The sequence below is a fragment of the Oxyura jamaicensis genome, chromosome 12 (genome assembly GCF_011077185.1).
Source record: "Oxyura jamaicensis isolate SHBP4307 breed ruddy duck chromosome 12, BPBGC_Ojam_1.0, whole genome shotgun sequence".
Lineage (NCBI taxonomy): Eukaryota > Metazoa > Chordata > Aves > Anseriformes > Anatidae > Oxyura > Oxyura jamaicensis.
Window position 1 is genome coordinate 20,741,058 of NC_048904.1, and position 23,809 is coordinate 20,764,866.

Here is a 23,809-nt window from a genome sequence, read left to right on the forward strand (position 1 = left end):
ACAAACAAAAAACACTTTCTGGAACTGTAAATCTCAAAGCATTCAACAGAGTGGGTTATATCAATAATGGTGCTTCAATCCTCTGTTAGTTCTCTATTTGCAGTAGTTTCTCGACCAGGTCTTTAATTGCTTTATGTTACAGATGAAGGTGATGTAGGTGGGCTCGACTTAGGAGCAAGAGAATTGCAACCTGTAGATGTTACTGTCCACTTAACTCTTGTACCTTCTCCTGCTGGATACTACAGTTGATCTGACTTCTTCCTTTCTTTTTTTTTTTTTTTCCTCTTAAAAGAATAGCAGTTTATTCAGGTGTGTTTACTGTTTTATGGCAGTGCTGAAGCATGGGGACTAGCTAGGATGGGAACAGGTGAAAGTGACTGCAGTCACAATAAATGGGGCAGTCTTGTGCTGCAATGAATGCAGTGTCATTGAAGAGATTTCTTCAAAATTTTATTTATACCTGTGTAGGAAGAGAAGTGAGCCTGTAAGTTCATTATAAATTGATTCATAGTACAAGAACTTGTAGATCTTAGCCACTTGGAATGCATTTAGTAAGACAGTTATCTGTCTTTGTGTGCCTGTGCACCCTAATGCACAGATTTGACAACTGAAAGTATTAACAATGAACATATAAATGGAAAATTCTCAGAGCAGAATATGTAAGCTTGTTGAGACAAGTGTCTGTTCTTATTTGCGAGAAGGACGGCAGTATGTGCAGCCTCATAAAGTGAATGAGATACCTTTTTTTTTTTTTTTTGTGTGCTAGGACCTAATTTTCATTAAAATTGTGGTTGCAAGTCATCTACACAATGTTCTTTTAGCATTTAAAAGCTGAGAGCTCACCTCATTCTGCAGATACAAAAGCCCAAGCTGTGCCATAAGCTCACAGTTGTCACAAATAGACCTAGCCCTAGGCACAGGCCATCAAGATGAAATATAGGGATATTTCCTATCTGTGGACGTCTCTCATAGTAGTAGGTGGTGGTTTTTTTTCTTCCTTCCTGTTTTCTAAGTTGATAAAATGCTCCTGTGAGCTTCGTGGACAGTACTAATTGCTATAATTATTGTTCTCTTAATTGCTACAATTATTTTTGTTGGAATAATTCATATGAGTACTTTCCTATTCTAGAAAAGGAAACAGAAGAAACCTTGTAGATACGGAAAATACTCCCAGCTTCCCACTATAATTCAGGTTGTCTTTCTACTTGACTGTCATGATGGTTATGCTAGGGATGATGGATGACTTCTGTGCCTGTAGATAGTCTCTTTCATACGCTCTTCTCAGGCTTGAATTAAACTCAAAACAAAAAAAATTAAACAAAACACCTTGAATGGAACACTAATTGAACTGAGAAGGCCAGCGGCATTCATTTTGTATTTGAGAAAACCAGAGTGGCCTTGGAGGTGTGTTTCCGTAATGGATTGCCTCCATGGCAGCGTTGGCAGTGAGGGAGGCACAGGTGTAGGAGGGCCCATTAGTCAAGGCCTAGCTCTGGAAGCACCAAGGCGCTGAGGTAGGAGGTCCCGTTCGGCGAGGCGTTGCTCTGGAAGCACCAGGGTGCTGTGGTAAGAGGCTCTGTTAGGCAAGGTGTTGCTCTCAAAGCACCAAGGTGCTGCCTCCTGCTCCAGGCCGCCCGCTGGGGTGCAGGCCCGTGGTGCAGCACTGCCTCGTTAACGGCCCTGCTAGGGTCTGTTACTGCCCTGCTCAGTTACAGTTAGTCCTTTAATAGGACTGGTCTTCCCTCGTAATTTCCACCCAACAATCTGCATGGAGCTTCAGATGTTTGTTTATTATGTAGTGAAACTGAAATAGGTGCTGCACAGCAAGACAATTCGGTGAGATGAAGTTCCGTACCCTCCGTGATGCTACCTTATTCTCCTGCCACCGTGTCACTCCCTGACCATCTGATACGGAGAGGTCCACACAGCGGTGACCTCGTCTGGCTTTCCATTGATATGTCGAGAACACTTGTAGTTCTCCATAAATTGGGAATTTTGCTATCCCACTTGGAAACCCCAAAAAGAAAAATGAGCTTGCATGAGGCCTGAGAGCTCTGACGTAGGCCCTCAGCTGCAGAAGCTGAGCACTTTTGAAAACCTCTCTTAAAAATGGAGTTTTAGTGCTATGTTGTCCTTTTGGTCTATGAGATCAAGTTCAGAGAAGACCCGCTTGCCTACCAGCTGAAGTCATACTGCTGGACAAGTGGGGTGAGGTGGAGCTCAAACGGCGCGGGGAGGCTTGGCAGAAGGGGCCAACGCAGGCTGAATTCCTGTACATGAATCATTTATTGAGTTTATTTTCTTAGCGTTTCTTTTTTCCTCTTGAAGATTTCTGTTTTATTAAATTCACTTCTCCTTCAGGCTCAGCATCTCATTTGTATTTGATGTTGTTTATATTTGTATGTCTGTACCTTATGAAATATCTATCCAATTCCCTTGTAGGTGATTGTGTTGATCTCTAATACATCATTAAGGATTCATTGTGGGATGAAGTAAAAGAGGCAGTGATGTGAGCAAACAGGACCCTGTCTGAACACCAGAAGCTTTAGTAATTGGTAAACAGACTGAGAGAAACTGAGGTGAACCATAAATAGATTCATGTTTTTTGAAAAATTTTGTGATACAAATGCCCTTCTTTAGATGTGCTACTTCTGCTCGCTGCTGAGAAGTTGCTCTGGTGGCACAACTGCTGCATGCAGCAACAGGTTTGCCATATGTTAACACCTTATACACTATGGCAGAGCTGGGGAGAAATAATTCTTATTGTTCTGACAACTGATTTACGTGAAAGCTTTTTTTTTTTTTTTGTAAATTGTTTTGCCTCATTTTCTAATTGACAACATTTGATTCTTGAGTGTAAAAATCAGCTTGAAATGCACTACTTCTGAAATTTCATAATAAAACATAATAGGGAGGGATTATCAAAGCACTTTAGTAGGATTTGTTCTCATCATTATCCAAGGCTGTTGGAAATATTATTACCCAGTCTTTTAAGAGCCCTAGAGGAAGAATTGCGGCAATATTTGTTGTCATGTGCACCTTTCAGGAAAGACCCCCTGAAATCGGGCACATGCTGCTAGGCAGGCAGCACGAGACAACCCGCCCCAAGCTGCTGGTGTGCCAGCACTGAGCTTTCCGAAGGCTGGTGGCAATACTTGTTATACATCCCCTGGGCCTGTGCCGTGGGGCTGCAGGGTGCCCCGGCTCATGGCTGAGAGCCCCGACCACGCAGTGCCTGCGGGTGTCAGCTACTGGCAAAACGGAGAGCGCTCAAAGTCCCACTGCAGCGTGGTGGGCATCAGCAGGAAGACTCTTCTGTTGTCTTTGCAAGCGCTGGGTCACTGGTCTTGTTTTGAACCTCTGGTGAAATGTTCTTCCTATTGGGAATGATGTGAAAATGTAAAAAGCGTAGGTGAGTTTAGCCCAGAGAAAGCAGCTAGCTAGAAGCTTCAAATACTTTTTTAATTCAAGGCAATAAAAACAATTATGTGCAGTTCACAGGATGCTGAAGCTGTTTGTTATGCAATTTGAGATGTAAATGGCGAACAAAGAGTAGCTGTACTAACCGATGATTAAATCCTGACATGAGAAGTTTCTACATGAATAAAATCTGGGACCTAAACAGGTTTAAGGTTGTTAGTCATCCATCAATTCACACCAAAGAGTTTAGCAGCCAAGTGAAAAGTCTTCAGGCATCTTATTTGTGCAGAGTGAAGTTACTGGCAGGTTTTTGCAGTTTGTGTAGACTGACACTGCCCTGTCAAATCAGGAAGGTTCAAGAGGCTTTATCAGAGTGGGGTATTTTTTTTTATTTTTTTTCCATTGTCTGGAAATCATATTAATGAAACTTAATAAGAAGTTGAAAGTAAAATTGCAGCAAACTGTGAACTTAATATTACCCTGGTGGGAGCTCATTAATATCTCAACAGGTATACTCATGCATTATCTTAATTGCACATGATCCTTCAGAAAATTGCCTTTTCTCAAGTTTTCTGATGACTGTCCTTTGGTTGAGGGGGTTCAGGTGCACCATTTCATTAGGCTTTTAATAAGTTACTGAGGAGAAGGCATTCTACTGCGCTGACAGGTCAGTTCTTGGCATGTCCAGTGGGGGTGTGTATGGAGAGGAAGATGGAAAATGTGCAGATTTTTCCCCTCGAACCAACCCCCTTTGAAACTCAAGTTTGTGTTCAGTTGCTTTTTACTTTGCAATGCAAAGTTCTGGACCCGGTGTTGGAAGGTGTTTAATGTTTCAAGCAGTGACTTGGAGCCCGTCAGAGATATGTTTTATTCTTGGTGTTTTCTGGCGTGGCTTTTGGTGCAACTGCTCTTGACACAGGCCAGCTTTTCAAGCAAGGCAACCAGGAGTGGTGCAGGGATCCAGAGAGAGCTTTCCATTAGCAGAGGTAAATGAGATTAATGAAGAATAATGCTGAATGTTAAAAATAAATTAACATTAATTAATCACTGACTAATGCAATGCTCCCAGCATTAATCATTCACTCCTATTGAAATCAGAACATCAGCCAGGGAAACGGCACAAAAACCTCCTGCGTGTGACGGTGTTTGCCATAGTCCTGGAAACACAGAACTGCCTTTGTGAAAATCTGCCTCCTGCCTCTGTCATCTGCTTACCCATCTGCTGACACCTGGGTGTCCTCCAGGAGGCTCCAGCTATGGTCCTGTCCTGCAGCAGTGCTGAAGGCTCCCTGTCAGGTCTGTCCATCGCCCCCAGCAGAAGGCACCTTCTGGGAGCACTGAGCAGCATCCGAAGGAGGGGCACAGCCCTTTCTTACTGCCAGGAGTAAGGGCTGGGGGATTTTTATCCCCGGAGCTTTGCAGATCACAACTCTTCTGCCAAGATTTTAGAGCCACTTGGAAAGTGGAATAAGGTTCCCTAGAGCTTTCTGATGTTTCCAACATGTTTCAGAACAGAAAATAGAAAAATGTGATGGAAGAGAAAGCTTGCTTCTTTAAAATAGTTTTGAAAGAGAGATGATCAAAGACAAGTAGCGGGTTTTACCAGAATGAAAGAAACATAAATCATTTAGATGTGACAGACAATATTTGACAGGTTAATTAAAAATAAATAGAAATACCCCATGCTATGATCCTGACATGAAGCCGTTGTACCAGTTGCTGGGTTTGCTGCCATCGCAGTCCTTCCCATGGCAGCAGGAGGTGATGGCTCCAGCTGGACCACTGCAGAACCGAAAGGAGTGTGGCTGAAGGGGAGTGGTGTGTGCGACTACCTGTAAAAGTGGGGAGAGACACACGGCAAGGGGAAGCACAAACCCTTTATTTAGGTGCTGTCTATTCACTTGGGAAGTCTATTGAAACGGGTCAACTCACCCGTTTTGTGTGTTTAGAGCACGGTTCATGTTAGCCAGGCCCGGTGCCGGATAGCCAGTACTGACACCGTCTGATATCAACAGCTTTCAAAAGCAAACCAGAGAAAACCGGCAGTGGTTGGTGCATGCCAGGATGTTCAGTGGGCACGCCGTGTGGCCGCAGGACTAGGTTTGGGACTGTTCTCACTGCTCCGCCTTCGCTGGCATTGCCTTGCAGCTCGTTGTGCCTTTCACTCACTCACCCTGTGTCTGTGCATGCAGAGGCGTCTGGCCACTCAGCACCCTTCTGCAGCGCTAAAGGTGGGTTTTACAAACTGGCCAGGCTGTTCTCCCTCTGTCCAAAGGGACGGAGAGAGAAGAGATGGCAAGTGGAAGTCCAGCTGTGCAATTGTGTTCTTATGTGGACGGCTTTACTTCTATTTGTGTGGTGTGGCCCTGGGGTGAGCCGGGAGCTGCAGCCTCCTGCCTCCACGTGGGGCTCTGCCGATCCTGAGAAGCTCCATGCATGCCTGGGGGGGGTGTACCAAGGGGATGAATTCAATAGCCAAAGGGTAATCAAACTGCAGCCCATCTTTTCCTTCTCCCGTGCATGTCCCTTCTTGCATGGGGAGTCCACCTTCATCGTCTTTGGGAGCAGAGAGCCGCAACGTTTGGCTAGCTCAGGGTCTTTGTGAACTATTAAAAAGGAGAAGAAATGCCAGACTGTTGGGTTTTAGCTGATGTACCCAGATGCTCGGTCTGCACAACGGGGATGCTGCCTGGGTGCACAGGAAGGAGTGTGGGAAGGGAAAACAGGTGTCAGGCATGCTCTGACATACCGAACAAAGTCGATCTCTAGAGGCTTTGGTCTATGTTGTAACCACTTAATTACTTTTCTTGTCTTACAAAAATTCTGTTCCTCAACTCTATATGTTGCTTTTAGGTGTCCTCTAAGAGATGTTGGTGGAAAAACCAACAATATATGTTTTTAATACTGAAGTGATTTAAACAGCCAGAAGTGTTTAATATTTAATAGACAGAGGGAAAAACACTTAAAAGACAAAAGGTCTCCTAAGTAACATAAGCACGGGAACAAATTCTGTAGAAGCTTTGTTTTTTTTGTAGAAGTGCAGAATATCGTCCTTTTGATTTTCAGTTGACAAAGCAGTTGTTTACAAGCTGGAATACAAACACTTGCCACAGATAAAATAAAATCATATTTCATCCCTCCTTTTATTTATAATTAAAAAAGCAGCGCTTGACCCTCAGCGCGACTCTGTGTGTGGGACTGTGTGGTGTGCACTGGATGCCTGTCTGATGAGCAGCGCCCAGAAAGGCAGCCGGGCCAGCTGCCCTCCAGGGCATCCAACGGCCAGAGGAGTGAAGCTGGTGAGCAGCTGAGCTAGCCCCGTTAGCTGCATGGTGCAAGTGAGAAGAGAGCTATCCTAAAATGTCACCAGTCGTTTATTACAACAGTGATCATGGGCACGGACAAATTAAGAACTCCGATTAGTTTTGAAGGCCAGGGTGCCCGGTACTTTCTGTGCAACCCTAAGGTGCAGATTAAAAATCAAGAACCCTGATAAATTGTTGTAATCAATCTATTTGTCTTTGGGAGGGCTCCCCAAGCTTTGCTGGCCCCTAGGCAAACCGCTGAGCAAATAAATCATGTAACAGTGGTCAGCGCCATGCTGGGTCCCTCCCGTCAGCCTCGATTTTAACTATTTTTAATTTTCTGTGACTGGAGCACTGGCAGGGTGCTGTCCGCAAGCCATGGATCTAAAATAAATCTGGCAAGGCTTCGTAGACGTCTGCTGTCTTGCATTAAAAACCTAACGCCCCCAGCTCCCAGCTGCGAAACCAGGGGACGTGCAGGGGGTGCCATGGCATGGGCGAAGGACGGACCCCTCCGAGTGGCCGGGCTTCAGGTCCCGGGCATCCCCAGGGACAGTCACCAGCCACGTTTCACTCTGGGCTCCTGTTGACTGGTGCTAAACAGATCCTAAAGAAGCCATGTGCTATGGCTTATTGTGCTTTATAATAAACCAGTAGAGCCACGTTTGCTCTCATCTGCTGCTTGCTGACCTCTGTGGGCAGGGAAGGCGCCAGCCCCTTGCACTGAGCCTGGGGAGATGTAATGTTGACTCTTCTGAGAAGGCAAGAGCTAATAAATACTTGTGGAAATGCTGTGTGGAGAGAGAATATGAAAATGCAGAAGATGCTTGTACTGAGGCATGAAATACTGACCTTTCCACAGTCTAACAGTCTAAAATCATTATATATGATCTTGTTTGTGTATATTTCAAATCTTTTCTTCCCTCCTTGGCATCTCAAGTGAGAGTTATGGAAGGCTCCTTAAATAAAGGAGCCGTCCCAGACTGTTACTCAAACAGTTGCATAATGTGTTTGGGGATTAACATGCTGTCAGCTTGATAACTGCTCTGGGGCCTTTGTTATCGAGGAGAAAATAGCCCTAGACAATATTCTAGTCTCTCTGCTATAAAAAGTAACTTTCAGTCTCCGTCGCACACTGCCATGAGAAGGAAATATTCCAGGGACGGTGAAGGCTCCTCCTGGCTTTCAGTCAGTGAGGACAGGGCCAGATTTCACTGCTGAATTCAGGATCCCAAATAGCCTGGCGCTAGGAAAGCCAGACCACCAATGAAAAGGACGTAGAAAAGAAATGGTTTGTGTGCACTGCATTTATTAAGGCTGCCTGAAAGGAAGACGTTATAAATGTAGCCATGTGCCATCGTTTTATGTTGACTAATGACTTTTTTTTATATAACTTTCCATTTGAAGCCAATTAAAAGATCATTTCTTTGTTTGTATGTTCTAAAGGGACATGGCAGAGAACTGCTATAAGAAAGGTGAACTGAGGCTCAGCAGAAGCTAACTGCTGAGACAAGTGCAATGTGTATGTGAATGTGTGTATTTATCAGAAATTATTTTTTTCTACAGATCCCACAAATCAGTTATGCCTCAACTGCACCAGAGTTGAGCGATGACAGGCGCTATGATTTCTTCTCACGTGTGGTTCCTCCAGATTCCTTCCAAGCACAAGCAATGGTGGACATTGTGAAAGCTTTGGGATGGAATTATGTGTCCACTTTGGCATCTGAAGGGAATTATGGAGAAAAAGGAGTCGAGTCCTTCATGCAAATTTCCAGAGAGGCAGGTAGGCAATGCCCACCCTCCCCCCAGAAAACGCTGCAGAAATAATTGATGTTATTTTGTACCAAATGTTATGTTATTTTTCTAGAACGTATATTTGATTTTAAAGTTGTTCCAGTTCTTTGCAATGCCTTTGTAATAGCTCCTAGGTGCTCTCATTCCTAAATTGCTTATGGAGTTTCAGAAAGTTTGAAATGTTAGCGGTTTTCAATCATTTCTGGAGAAAATAGAAAACCCGGAGTCTTATCAAGCTTTCAGTATCCCACCGGACAGCATTCTATTATGTTGACATGGGTAGAAGACAGATTTTAAAGTGTTCAGCTTTTATCTCTCCACAGCTAGAAATTCTTTGAAGACTGCTTGTTACTAGACATCGACTTGTGTCATACTACCGCTGTTCATGTTTCAGATCGCTGCCGGATTGTGTTTTGCTTTTCTTAAGCATTTCTTTTGACTGATTCAGTTGAGAAAATTCCTACATTTCACCTGAAGGCTCACAGATTGCCGGCCTGGGTTAAGGAGGCGAGAAACTAAGCAGCGTGGTGTGAGGCACGTCAGGCCTTTGGTGTGATGCATCACATGCATCATATTTTTCGTGTTGCCTGAATGTTTCATTTAGTGGTGTCCCAAGAAGGACAAAAAATGAAAATAAGCATTTTCAGTGTGCTGGAGAACATCACCGCATGTCAGTGAGAGGTGTTCCAAGAGGACATGAAAATGCTGCGTCTTGTGCTTCGTGAGGCTTATGGCATAGAGTTGAACCATCATAATTTTGTTGACAGAAAACCTACTTTTACAGTTTGTTTTCCTGTTCTGTCTCAAAACGCAGAGCAGGCCTGCCTTGAAGGTGTGACTGCTGTGTCAGTGCGCTCATATCCTTGTCTTGGTAACTTTCTCTTCAGGGGAAAGTAGTTCTAAATTTCCCCAGAGATGCCAAAACATAGGAGGACTTTGGATGGCACTTCAGAGAATACAGCTATAAATCCACCACAAGCTAATTTGCAATGCAGAATCGTTAACGTTTATAAATTGAAATATTTGAAGTAGGTTCTTGTGCTACTAAGAGAAAATAAGCAGAGGATGTCACTCGGTAGTGGTGATATATGTAAGGCCCATCTCCAGTAAAGTACACCGATGTATATTAACACGGTATGGAGCACCGGAAACCCATCCTCATTTTAAAATAATAAGATCTATTGTATTCCCTAAAGGAATTTGCAAATGTACCACCCTGTAACTTCCCCGGCATTGCGTTGTATAAAAACAGCCTAACCCGAGCCACAAGTCACTGACAGGATTTCAGAATTCAGGTTGCTGAGCGCCTGCCAGGCAGACAAGAAAGGACCAGGGCAGGACAGGCGCTCCTCTGGGGCAGCCCTGGGAGGTTTGCCCTGGGAGGATTGCCCTCTCCCTGTGGTTGCAAAGCCGGCACCACGACGAGCTGGGCTTGAGAGGAAGGGGTCCTGGAGAGGAGAACTGGAGCTGTTGCCTTATGTTGATATCACAGGGGGAACCGGTATTTGCATAAACTCGTCTGTTCGTTTGAATGCATATTTATGTGGTGTTAAAGAAAATGGTTTCTGGATTTAATACCATAGGAAGTGACAAATACCAGTGTTCATTATAATTTAAAATTTACTTTATTTGCAAATATCCTCTGTTACAAAATCATATGTGGAATGTGTTCTCTACGTCAAGGACAAAGCTCTAGCTGAATAATACTGTAGCACTTTATAGACTTTCTGTAGAATTAAATAATGATAGGAGCTGTTCACCTAGTCAATATGTAATTCAACGTCCTTCATATACAGAAAAAAGCACAAAACCAAAAGAATAACCTGCTTAAAACAGCTTTGCATGCAGGGTGATATGGGCCATGCCTACAAGATTAAGACATGAAGGTGGATAGTGCATAAACTTTCCTTGTGACACGCGGCCTGTCTCGTCTGGAAATGCGATTAATCCCGTCCCCGTGCTGCCTCCGAGTCGAGACAGCAGCCTTGCCTTCTTAAGGCTGCACTGTTCTTTTTGTGTTACGCAGATAAAGCTTAGGTGAAGTTCTGCGTGGATTTAATGCCTGCCAGCTTGTTCCCTGTTATTTTAAAGCCCTGAGAAGTACAGGAGAGGCCAAGCAGGTGATGGGCCGGCCATCGGGTGAGCTCTGTAACGCCAGGGGCTGGAAGGAACCTCCTGAGGAAGCAGCAGCAGCGTCCTCACCAGCTGGTGGCTGTGGTGTGGTTGGCAGCTCCTTGATCGGGCTGTACAGAAATGTCAGAGTGGCCAGGGGCTGGAGACCTTTCATTTCTAAGGCACGGCTTTCACCTCATTTTCCAGTTAGCTAAGAGATGCAGTATTCATCAGGAAGAGCTGTGTGCTGTTAGAGCATTGTCCGCCTAGTTTTGCACTTAGTTTTCTAATGTATCCTGTGCTTTCGGTCCCATTTGGGATCGGGATGCTGTCTATTAGACCTTCCTGCTCGAATCAGTCACCAAAGCCCGTGAAAGGCTCTGCAGAAACACCGTGGCTTTGTGCAAACAGACTTGCTGCTGCTCCGCAACCCAGGAGCCCAGTATGCAAGCAGACAGCTCAGTGAGGCGGTGGCAGGACAAACCCCGCAGCCTGGTGAATGCAGGCAAGGCACGACGTGCTTGTTCAGCCCCGGCTGCGTTACGCTGCCCGGGCCGGGACACAGAGGTACGGCGCTGGCTGCCTGCAGCTGGCTGTTTGGGGGCTTTGCTGGTGCAAACGGTGCCGGCGGTGACCCCCTCGTCGGGAGCAGAAGCCACGCTGAGGAGCAGAGCGGGGAGCGGTGGCACCGCAGAGGTCGAGGTGGCACTTCCAGGCGCCACGGCCCCTTCGGACCATCCTCGTCTGCCAGGGACAGGAGCAGCCCTGGAGCCGAGGTAATTAGTCAAAGCCCGAGATGTGCTGGCAGTAAGCAGTCATTGTTAGCTCTCAGACGGTTGCCTTGGATCTCATAATCAGTGTATTTTGGCAGAAAAAAAAGATTTAGTCCATAGGTACCAACGCGCTTACTATCTTTGGCCTCAAATCTGTAGCAGGCTAATTATCCTAAATTCAGTGTTTCATCCAGACTTGTTTCTGATTCAGCCAAGATCTTAGGAATTGCAAGGATGAGTAGAAAGCATTATCCATGCTCAGTTTTTAAATATGCTCTAGTATAAAATGGCTTTGCTTGATCCTAGGAGTTAATAATTCTTCACAAAGTGACTTTTATTATGAGTACTACGAGTGAGTTTGAATATGTCATTGTGGCAGGAGATGAAGATTTGAAACATGCTCTGCAGTCTGTGGGATTAATAAATTAAGGAATGCTCTAATTACAGCAAATCTAAAGGACAATTTCAGATTATTAATGAAACTACTGAACGCTTGAATTTCAAAGATTAATTCATCTTTGATTTATTTAAAGATTAATCTGTACCAGAAGGTTAATTGCTATCTGTAAAAAATATATATATTGGAGTCGTTAGCAAAGACCACTTGAATGCCTCCTCACAGATAAATGAAAGATCTAGTATACATTTATTCATCTTTTCCTCTCCCAGAATTGCCCAGTTTGACAGATGAGTGCCCTGGCTGCTGCTTTTGTGGAGACTTTGGTGCTCAGCCTGCAGCCCAAGCAGAAGCGAGGCTCTGCAGAGCCAGGCTTCCCCTGCCGTTACCTCTCTCTTCTGCCTTTCCCCAGCTCAGCTCTCCCGAGGGCCACCTCAGAAATCGGTTTTTCCCTTAGCGAGGCTGCTTCTGAGCACAGCTCAGGTTGTTTGCAGCCTAGACTTGTATCACACAGAGCAGCCTGTCCGTAAGGGTGTGTCTTGTCTTAATCTGCAAGCTAAGAATCAGTCTCGATGTTCTTGTTCTCAGCCATTTCTAAGGACTGGCAAAGGAAAATTCTGGAAAAGCATGTCTTCTTTCTGTGTGTACCAAAGACGCAGGGAGGAAAAAAAAAAGATGAAAGCTCTTGTGCCAGAGGGCTGATACGATTATTTTATATACTGAAGTTTCTACCACCACCAGTTAGTTGTGGTGTCACATCTGTTAAAAGGCTATCATCACCCTGACAGAACAAAAAGGCGGAATGAGCTTTAATCCACTCTCAGGTAGGAAGCACAACACTTGCAACAGTCTATTTATCTTCCTTTCCATTTTCTCCCTTTTCTGAGGACTTTTTTGAAATATTCATGTCTGTAATTCCTCTGTTTCTATGATCCTCGAGTGCTTCTGTTACGTAAGGCTGGGAACATCTGCATGCGGCTGGGATGGCTGAGATGCACAAGCTGCAGGGGCTGAATTAGGAACAGAATAAACATGAAAAACACTCATTACCGGGGCAGAGAAGGGACCCCTGAAATTCTGAATCCGTACCTTAATAATTAGCTGTTGTTTTTTATTTCCTTTTCCCAGCAGTGGTATCAAACTATTTATTTTCTGCCTTCCAATTTAAACTTGAATTTCATCTTGTTTTTTCCTGCTGTATATTTGCTAGCAGAAACCATGTGTGCACACCTGTGTACGCACATGAGACACGTTGTCCTGACACCTAACAGATCTGAAGTGTCGCTCCACCTAAATCAGATGAGCCATTTTTTGTGCGTGTGCCGTTATTACCTGTGCATTAAATGACACGGGAGTGTACACAGGTAAAAGCCAAAAGTTACTGTATCACTCTCAGTGACTCACACTGCATTTTTTAGGCTTCTGTAGACCTGTTCAACTGCCTACAATGATCCTGAATCTGTATTTTGTAACGGAACTTAATTTTTATGCTTTCTTTGAGAATCCCATTAGCACAAATTATTGCTGGATAGCATGAGAGAGTTAAATTGTTGCTGTGAGGGAGTAGTACAAACAATTTCTGAGAAGGGAAATGAGACTATTTTGTCTGTCTTAAATAGAGTACTGATTCCTATCATCAAGTAGAAACTCATGATTTTTATCATCTTACATTTTGATGTTAGTAAAACCTCTCCTTTTTGTCTTGATCCATTGAAGCACTACCGAATGCCTTTACCATACATATTGCAAGGAGCGGTTGCTTTACCACTCCAAAAAACCCACAAGGTTTGAAGGAGCCCAGAAATGAGAAACAAAGGCCAAAGGAGTTAGTGATGTCACCGAGTTGTCCTGTTGCAATTGTGGGACTGAAATCCCTGCCCTGCTAACGCCAGTGAGACAGCACCGCCCCAGCAGCAGCTCTGTGAGAGAGGGTGCTGCGGCTGCTGCAGCAGGTACACAGCTGGGAGTTGCCTGAAATGTATGATTTGTGGTTTCTATTCTTTGTGACAGCTAACAGGATCCAACTTTTAACAGCCACTGTTCCCATGTTGGGCTGAGGTGTTCTGTCCACCACGACGACTACGTGTTTAGCTGAAGGAATAGCGCTTCGCAAACTGCGCTCATTGAATCTCAGCTAGAAGCAAAGGGGCAGAAACCTTTTGTTGTAGTGTTTCAGCCAGAGCAAAGGGTTGAGCCGAGGTGTTGGCAAACTGGTCTATAAATGTGGTGTGGAAGCCAAGTCCACAAGCTGTCCTAAGAAGGCAGCTGTTCTCAGGGCTGCGTTCGGCATGTGGATGCAGTGCTGTCACCCAAGGACGAGCATCTCCCAGCAGGGCCACAGCCTTCAGTGCTGGGGAGAGGGTTTGTTTGGTGCATTTGCCTTCGGTTATGTTAAATGATTATTCTTTGCAATGGGAGTGGCGTTTATTCGTTTTCTAGTGAGCCTGGATCAAATACGGCAAAGATAAATATATAAACCGCTGACAAATGCTTTCCATTTTTCTTTCTATTTTCTCAAGCATTCATGCATCTGTCTCATTTGGTGCTCGGTGACGTTACGTTAAATATGAAAACTGTTACTTTCCTTCCTATGTTTTGGCATTTCAGAAAAAAGTTGAGAAATTTCTAATGTTGCACCAACTCACATTGTGTGCTGCAGTCTGTCGGGTTTAATAGGTTGCATACTACAAGTGTTATCTTCAAGGTCCCTCCAATCCAAGCTATTCTGTGATTATTTTTATATTCTGTCCTGTACTGGTGGCAAGATGATGGTAACATCATTACCAAGATCTTGTGGTTTTTATAGAGGTGTGAAAGCTGCAGTAGCATGATTTCTAGAGTATACAGCATTCTCAAATCTTGTCAGATAATGAAAAACACTAAAACTCCCATTTGTTTCAGAAGCTAGTGAAAATGCCTTGCATCTCCTTGGCTGCCAGTTTAACTTCCATGAACAGAGATTTGCTTCATTCCTTGCCAACAGAAATATTACAAATAATTTACAGAAGGATTTTCTTTTAACTGTAACTGATCTAGTAGAAGATGCACTGGACTTTATCCTCAAGGGGGCTTTGGATTACGGTTTGAGTTTAATGGTATCCTGATAATGGGAAAGAATAAGCAGCATGCAAAGCAAAGCGTACTTGTGCAAAGTGAACCTGCTGCTGTTGCACGCTTTGGGCTGTGCTGATGTCTTTTCTGAGTAGCCGCTGTGAGAAGTGATGCCACTTAGAGGAGGGAACAGGGGATGTCCTTAAGGTGGTGATTGCACTTCTGGCTTCACTCTGATATTGGCTGAAACACCTCAGTTGCCTGACTTAAATGCTGAGAAACCCTCTGGACCCCTGGTTATCAAAACTTTGTGAATGCAATCTTCATCTCTTTAGCCACGCGTCTTCCTACCTGAGACGCAGCAGAGTTCCGGAGATAGTTGGCTTAGTTCCCTGTGTAGAAGTGAAGAGTGATGAGATCTGAGTTGCCCTTTGGAAGCATCTATTTCTCTCTATTGGCTACATAGGGAATATCGGCACCAAGTAGAAGCATGAGATTAAATAATTTGTATTAAAAATAATCCAAGCATTGGTATATATATGATATGTGTATTTTCCTCTTTTGTCATCATTTGAAAATAAATACATAGTATAGTTTTATGAGGTTCTTATGATCTTGTTCAGGAAGGTCCTGAAGCTGGTGGGAATAAGGAGCACATGGTCTCGATACCTAAAAATACTGCAGCATCAGACACCTGTCTGCCCAAATAGTGTTATCATTCTGAGATGAAACTAGCAGGGGTCTGAGTAATTCTTCCTTCTCAAATAGACCCATGTAAAATCAATAAAATAGAGTTTGGGGAGAGGGAAGGAGATAGATATGACGCTATGATTACCTTAGTGTCTGCTTATGTGAAATTTGAGACTGGTTCCAAGCTGATACATGCAGAAACTTGCATTCTGTCCTCTTAAATGATCTCACACAGCTGGTTTCTTGGCTAAGAAGAATTTAACTATTATTGGATAGCTGTAACAGGCTGTTGTCACAGTTACAGCATAAGTCGCTTTAATGATAAATATCCGCCTTTTTATGGCATTTATTGAACATTTGGAGATTGCTTTTCAAGGAACAGAATAAAATTGAAATGGGCAAGTCTTGTTACTAAAGAAATAACTGTCAGCATCCTTTAAAAATGTTACCCCAAATTTAATAAAACATTGCTTTCGTGGTTGTGAAATGTATCTTGTGGATCAGATGAAAATAAGTGATCGGTTAAGTCTTTGTTATTGTAAAGCACAGAAATACATCACTGAGAGATACATTGATTTCATAGAATCATAGAATTCTAGATCATGCAGTTCATAGGGTCATAGATCATAGATTCTGTTCCCGAGTTGGAAGGGATCCTCAAGGATTATTGAGTCTCACTCCTGGGTCCCTAAAGGACCACCCCAAAATCAGACCATGCATCTGAGAGCGTTGTCCAAACGCTCCTTGAACTCCATCAGGCTCAGTGTCGTGCCCACCACCCTGGGCAGCCTGTCCCAGTGCCCAACCACCTCTGGGTGCAGAACCTTTCCCTAACCCCCACCCTGACCCTCCCCTGTCCCAGCTCCATGCCGTCCCCTCGGGTCCTGTCGCTGTCCCCAGGGAGCAGAGCTCAGTGCCTGCCCCTCCGCTCCCTGTGAGGGAGCTGCAGGCCGCCATGAGGCCTCCCCTGGGCCTGCTCTGCTCTGTGCCGAACAAACCCAGGCACCTCCGCCGCTCCTCATACATCCTCCCCACAGGAGTGTTCACCATCTTAGTAGCCCTCCTTTGGACTTTCCCTAGCACTTTTACATCTTTCTTATACTGTGTCTTCACCCCCTTGGTAAAGACAGCAGCATGAAGCAGAAACAGAGAAGCAGCAGCCTTCACGTTCGGCATCCGTCTTCTGCTGGGATGAGTAGAAATTTGCAACAGCAGCCGAGGTGGTAGAGCCATCAGGGGAAGGGAGAAAAGGTGTGTTAATGTGCATTAAGAAGCTTGAGGAGAAGTCATACTGAAGTTCAAAAGCTGGTGTTTTGGGGACGAGCGGTAGTGGGGCAAAAGAAGAGTTTGGATATACTGAGCAATAAGAGGAAGGAAGGAGTCTGTGGAAACAGCAGGACAGGTGTAGCTATTAGGAGAAGGAGAGATGAAAAGCCATAAAATGAAAGTTGATAGAAGTGGCTGGGGCTGGAAAGATTGAGTCACAGCAGGAAAAAAATTCTATGAATAAGGAAGACTTGCCACAGAGAGTGGGCTAGAAAATTATATTTATTTCACAAAATAAAAAATTAACAATTTCGGAAACAGTACTGACTTTGATTCTGAAAACTTAAAACTTCTTGAGGATGAGATTTTAAAAAAATAAAAAAGGACTTTGGGACTTTGGAAAGAATTTTATTGCTGGAGGACAGTGAAACCAGGCTTCCTAGATGATCGCATCCGAGTGCCTTTGCTTTTCACGGCGCCTTTTTTCAGCCTCCCAGCCTACCCAGGGGGAAAACCAGGAGCTGCGAAGCCTGGCTCTGTTTCACCTCCGCCTCTGGTGCCTATTCCAATGTGTGGTGCGAAGTGTCTTGTCAGTTTTCCTGAAGGAATAAAATGAATTTCACAAACACCTTCTGCAGAGGCAGCCCCCGCTGTCATTTTGACTTTCCCCGTGGAAAATAGAAATATTATGATTACACTGAGATTTTCTCATGGGACGTGTCTGTTTTGCAAAGTAGGATAAATTTGTTGGAACATCATTTTGGACCAGTTCTAAATGCAGTTCTGCATCTGAAAGGTAATATATAATCCAATGCAGCAAGTTACTCCAGTTTCTGTCATTGAAATCCTGCATCCCAGGAGGAAATACAAAATATTGCCTCGTCTTGTACCTTCCATACTTCACAGTCCCTTTTCACTTCGTGCTAATGCAAAGAACAGCTTTCATAGCCATGGGGGAGTAGCAGCATATAAATAATTCTAAGATGCATCTTCCATCATGCAGCCTCCCCTGCATTCTTCATTCCTTACCCTTCCTCAGACAACAGAGGATGTCAAACGGCCTGAACCCTTTGCACTTTGGGAAGATGGCACTCATGCAGTGCTAGGGGATATCATGGGCAGGCTAGAAATATTCTCTGGCCTGGATCTGAAGCCATCTAAACCTTCCTTAGACCAGCCTCCTGGTGCTGAAAAAAGATCAACAAGAGAAAAAAGCTGGTATATGTACTCCATTTGGCAAAAGCACAGCAGGTACGTCATAGATTATGATCAAGGAAGTTAATGTTATTTTCGTACATGTTCTTAGGGAATTTGTTTAGCAAGACAGTGTTTGAAATACCTGGGCTACTTGTTGTAGGACAGGGTTGCATATTCAACAAGATATTTTAGCTGAGAACATGCAGTACTGCATTTTGAGTGGTTTACACGTAGTCAGGACTGTGAAGATACAGATATGTGTAGCAGCCTGTTCTGTTTCCTTTCCCTTTGGAGTTTCAATAGCCACGTTTTCAGTCCGTAAGGAATCAGAAGGCTGTCTAACTTTGATAATAGAGACTATTACTGTAATTATTGACATTATTGTAACACTTTATGAACGTTTTTTTTAATTTAACAGAAACCTCATGCTGACAATACTGCTCCCTCTCTCAGGGCTGGTTCTGTGTGGTGTGGTGCTGCGGGTGTTTCAGGCAGCAGCACCCTGTCTGACACGACAGCAGCAAACTGCTCTGTGCAAATCGTGGTGCTTTGTGCTCCCTGCTCTCATCATTAACAACAACGATGACTTAGGATGTGTTTCATTGTGTAAACGTGGAGATGAAACAGGCTAAACTTTGGGTAGGAGAAAGGCAACTCAAACATGCAGATATTTGCATGAAATTTGAATCAGATCCTATGCTAACACTGGATGCTGCAGTGCATATTTAAGCTGTCTCCTAACGATAAATGGCAACAGTTTGCTTGGTTGCTGTTTGTCTGGAAGAGCACAGGTATGACAGAGACCAGGCATCTGTATTCTGGATTTGTTTTTAAAATAAGATGTTCTACTTAAGGTTTGACACGTATGTTGTCTCTGCAGTCTGCTCAGTGTGCATCGCTTGCAGGAAAAGCTGGTGCAGTCGGGGTCCCTCAGGGGCTGCAGCTCCTCTCCTGAGCGAGCAAAGGCAGCCCGATGGGGGACTTAAATGTGCGGAAGGAGCCGCTCAGAGCGGGTCATGCTGCTGCACTGCCATGCACGGGGCTGGGAGCTATCTTGATCTGATTTCCAAGGGGAAAATATTCTTGCGCTTTGGTCCCGGTATGTCCTGGTGCTGCTTTGCAAGGGCAAGAGCCGTATGCTTCTGCTGATGGTGCAATGTGAGGAATGGACACCACAATGAGAGAGCCAGGAGGTGCCAGCCCAGGTGCGAGGGTGCTCAGTGGTGCTCCTGTGGAGCCAGGGCAGGCGGCACCACGCCAACCCCAGGGACATGGGGGGGACACAGGCCTTCAGCAGCATCTGAACAGAACAAAACGCACTGCTGGTGTGGGCTCAGCTCGTGGGATGGGAGCTCGCTTCAGCCCTGCTCATTGTCCTGGTGCCAGCATGTCCCTGCTAATGGCCTGGCTCTGATGTTGTAAGGGAAGTGGCTGTCTGGAAGAATAATTGGCGTTTTCAGGTTGCTGCCCTGCAATAGACTTTATCCAGACGCAAGAAGTCTGGAAGTTGCTATCTCAGGCTGCAATCAAGAAAATATTCTCTTTAAGCATTGGTTAGAGAGAAATTATGATTTAATTCCCTGAATGTATTTTGTTTCTCCCATAATTTCACTAATCCATATGTCTAATTGACCCTTTAATTAACTCTCATTTTATCTTATATCTGTGTTTTGTCCTTTTCTAGCCTAATATTTATTTTTCCTTAGGTCTCTGTTCTCTCTTTGTAAGTACCCCCAGAGCTGTCCTTTGGCCCTGAGCTGCTCTGCTGCTGCAGGAGCCCCCCAGGGACACGGCTGAGACTTGAGCAGAGAGGTGGCCGTGCCCTGCCCAGCTCAGCATCTCAGCAGCTTTCTGTCCTCTCTGCTGCTCCTGCGTCAGCCCAGAGGGCCAGGAGACCTTAATGTCCTAGATTTGCTCTCAAACACTCTCCCCTACCTAAGCCCCTGCACTGTGGCATCAGTGGTACAACTGCGTTGGCTAAAAGGCCTTTACAAACCAAGCGTGACCGAGCCAGCATACTCTGAAAACTTGGCAGTAGTTAGTTATGGTTATTTCTAATGATCAGCATCGACAAGGCCCACGGTGAGCTGTGCTGATCAGATGTTTCTAGAAGAGATGCCTTCGGTTGGAGATCTGCACCAGCAATCAGGAAATCAACTGAGCTTGTAGTGCAGGAGTCCAAAATAGAGTAGCTTTCCTGCTTAAAAATGAAGGATTTCACTTACATGACCATGTTTTAGGAAGACTGCAGGATGAAGATGTTAAACAGCAGGAAGCTTTTTTTTTAAGAGATTCTCACTGACTTCGTTACTGTTTATATATTTCTTTTAAAGCCAATTTTATATCCAGGCAAAAGAAAGTATAGACAGATTGTCTAAAAACTTCTGCTAGCTATAATTAAGATTATACGGCTGGTGTATCACTGGTGGATAACATGTAGACTGGTTAAGAAACGACCTTCATTTCTGCAGCATATGCCTTTTGCCAAGTTTGCTTTTATTTTTCTTTGTGATTGCTTTTTTTCATATCTGACTATTGCAATGTCAAAAACAAATCCCACTTGAAATCTTGTATTTGGACATCTGAATCTATATAAAGGAACTGGAGTGCCTTGATTTTTTCCAACGTACTGAGCTTTCGTGGTTTCCATTAAAATTGATTGGAGATGCAATTGCTCTGTATGCACAGAAATCAATCCAGCCTGGAACAGTTGTCTCCACGCTTTGGCCTCGGCATTCATGTAAGGTAGGAGATTGACAGCCCTGAAAGCTGAAGCTCTGGAGCTGTAGTGCAGCAACCTGGTGATGTGTCTTATCAGAGACAAAATCCCAGAAGGAGTCATGCTCCCGGAGAGTAACACCATTCACTTTGATAAATAACTCATCTCTGTTCTGAGCCTGCTGCTTTATAGAAGAAGAACATTTATTTGGAGTTTGGGATGAGATGTGCTTTGTTTGGACATGGGTTTATTAAAATTGGTCTTATTCCGCCAGCTCAGACTGAGTGATAAGAACAGAGTCCTGTTTACCTCAAGCAGGATGAATTTGAACTCGGATATTCCCAGCTTCTATTACCTCTTAGTGATTCCCTGAATGAGTTCATTTCTTCATTGTTGTGCATATTCATAACAGCCAGAACTCATCTCAAACCTCCAATTGCTGTAATCAAATAACTCTTATTTATTAACATCAGGAGGGAAGACAGAGAAGCAGCATCACAAAGTCGCAGCCAAAGCATGGAGTACACAAGCTGTTCCTTGGAATAAACATCTTTTGAAAAAATCTCTACAGAGGCTCTCAGCCAGTATAGCCCCTCTCTAGATTCTTCACACTTAGATGCCCTATAATGCCACCGCTCTGCAAGATGCACTAAAAAAGCAATTAGCACTTTTGAGTGCTTTGCAAAATTTTATTAGTCTTCTGCCTCTTGAGGCTCTGGCAAATAATGCTGCTTCACTCAAGATTTCTTTGATGCTTTTTTTTTTTCTCAGTCTTTCCCAAGAACAAATACGTGAGATGAAGTTCCAGCGCAAGTCAGCCCAGCAATTTACAATCCTATTTCTTGAGAACTTCAAAACTCATTAAAAGCAACACCTCTTTTTAAAGCCGTGCCATATTCCTTCTCTGTCCCTTCCTCCATTCATTGCATTTGTCTGTGTGATTCTGGACTAAGGGCAGCAGGAACTTCGGTGTCCAAACAGCCATTCTTTAGCTTGACAACAAAGGCATCCTCCAGGCCATCTTTAGCCATTTCCTTAGATTTCACTGGGAAATATGGAAAACAGATGTTGTCATTCTAGAATTAAAAATAAAAATTAAAAAGGCAAATGGAGCAGTTGCTTGCACTGGGAGGAGCTGCACGACTGTGGTAGCTTGGCACTGTGCCACAACCTAGTTTTGCCAAAAGCCGCCTGCCTCCATCGGTTCAGGCCTGAATTGCATGTTAAAAATAAATAAAATCGTGTTTGTTAGCTGCTGTTTCCTAAGAAATTTCAATGACCTCCCTAGCACAAAAGAGAAAACACATTCTTTTTATCATTGCTCAAATTCTAGCAGGGTTCAAAGCAAAACCTATGCAGTTCTTGCAGCTTCAGAAAGCCTTTCTTAAAGCAGAATGCTATTGATTAAGCTTTAGTGCCATATTTTTATTAAAAAGGAGGTAGGTATCAGAAACATAGGAGATAGGAGAGAGGTAATGTTGATGTCATTAGTACTTTGCTGCTTTTCTCTTTCATACATGAATGTGCACAGGTGTAATAGCAGCTGGGTTTGAACACAGGATTTTTCTTGCCCTGTCCTATGGCAAAAATGGTTTTAAACGTCAGGTATTGAGAGCTGCTTTGCAGATGTGGCCTTTGCTGCGATCGATCCTCGTGCAAGAGGGGCTCTCTGGTTCTCTCGTTGATAACCAGCCGGTCTGTATTGCGATGCTGCTGGCAATGGCAAATCCACAGCAGAAATCTGTCCCCAGGCAGGGCTTGGTCGTGCTGCCAGGGGGTGGTGGAGCTGCAGGGAGCCAGCGAGCGCTGCCCGGGAAGCAGCGGCGTGGGGCTGGCTCAGGGCTGTTGGCCAAGGTCTTGGAGGCTCCTGAAGGGACCTGCCTTCAGCTCAGCTTTCAGTTTTAAGTACCAAGTGTATGATGAGGTAGATTTACAGCTTCCCTTCCTCTCTGCTCCAGAAGCAATGGCTTTAACATAAATTAATTACAGCATCCTGCATCTCTAAGAGCTCATCCGCATTGTATCAGAGAGTTCTGGTGGCGTGGGACATCGGGCGGCCGTGCTTCACAAGTGGTGCGTGTCTCAGCCTTGTCTGTGAAACCAGAGCCATACCCACTAGGTGGAAAAAGGGGAAGATTCAAACGTTTGCCTAGGTGTGTTTATTTCTGAAGCAAAGATGGTGACCGAGTTCTTTTTCAAGGTTAACAGGCACACTTTATCTCCAGGCTTGTTTACTGTGGTACAGTCTCGTCGTGTGCTGAATTACAGAAAAGAGCATTACTAAGGAATTAATCCAGTGAAGGGCTGGCCGACAGCTCAGAATATGCAAATAATAGTCATAAAGAAACCCGAGATTTTGAGACAAGATCAGAAAAGTGCAAAATCTTAACTATTCAAAGGCCAAGTATATGATAAGGATGTGCTCAGCCAAAGAGTCACATTATTTTAAGTAAGAGCCATACTTAGAACGGCCTGGGAGAACATCTGAGTAGATAACTGCCTACGTGAGAGAAATGAACTATCCTCTCATGTTCTGCTTTTCATGATCCAATGTATGGCTGGGGGAAGTGGTTTTAGGACAAAGATCAGTGCTGTCACTGCATCAGTGCGACTTACTGTAAAGCGTTGGACACTGGCTGGAGATGGAAAGGTTGCTAGGCTAAATTAATGAGAGGAAAATCATGAAGACTAATTGGCAATAAGGGCTCACAGATTTGGTCATTGGCATTCTAGCATGTAAGGAAGTCTGCAGTTGTCAAAGCATATATCATACTTGGGAAAACCATCTTTCAGTTCCATGAGTAACCTTCGAACTTCAGTACAGGTAGCTTTATGAGTAAGGGATGCTGTGGGTCTTGGAAATAATGTTTCCATTTGCAAATTGCAGCAGCTGACACCACGTCAATAAAGGTAACGTGTCAGAGTGCCTCTCAGATTAACATCAAAACAGAAAAGTGATTTTTCGTATCTCTTACAAACGTGTATCTTTAGCCTTTCTTTTTCTGTAAGAGGAGAACTAATTAGGTTGTCAAATTTAGCATCTTCTGTGGAAAGAGGGTGGGTGCCAGGCTGCCCAGCTACACCT

General features: G+C 44.2%; 1 protein-coding gene across 4 annotated transcripts in view; it reads left to right on the top strand.

The window, feature by feature from the left end:
- Nucleotides 1–23,809, top strand: part of GRM7 (glutamate metabotropic receptor 7) — a 259,133-nt gene that overhangs the window by 79,453 nt on the left and 155,871 nt on the right. For all 4 annotated transcript variants that reach the window (XM_035338059.1, XM_035338060.1, XM_035338062.1 and 1 more), the window contains exon 3: nucleotides 8,292–8,508. In XM_035338059.1, the coding sequence (XP_035193950.1) occupies nucleotides 8,292–8,508 (217 nt within the window). The remainder of the gene's footprint in view (nucleotides 1–8,291; nucleotides 8,509–23,809) is intronic.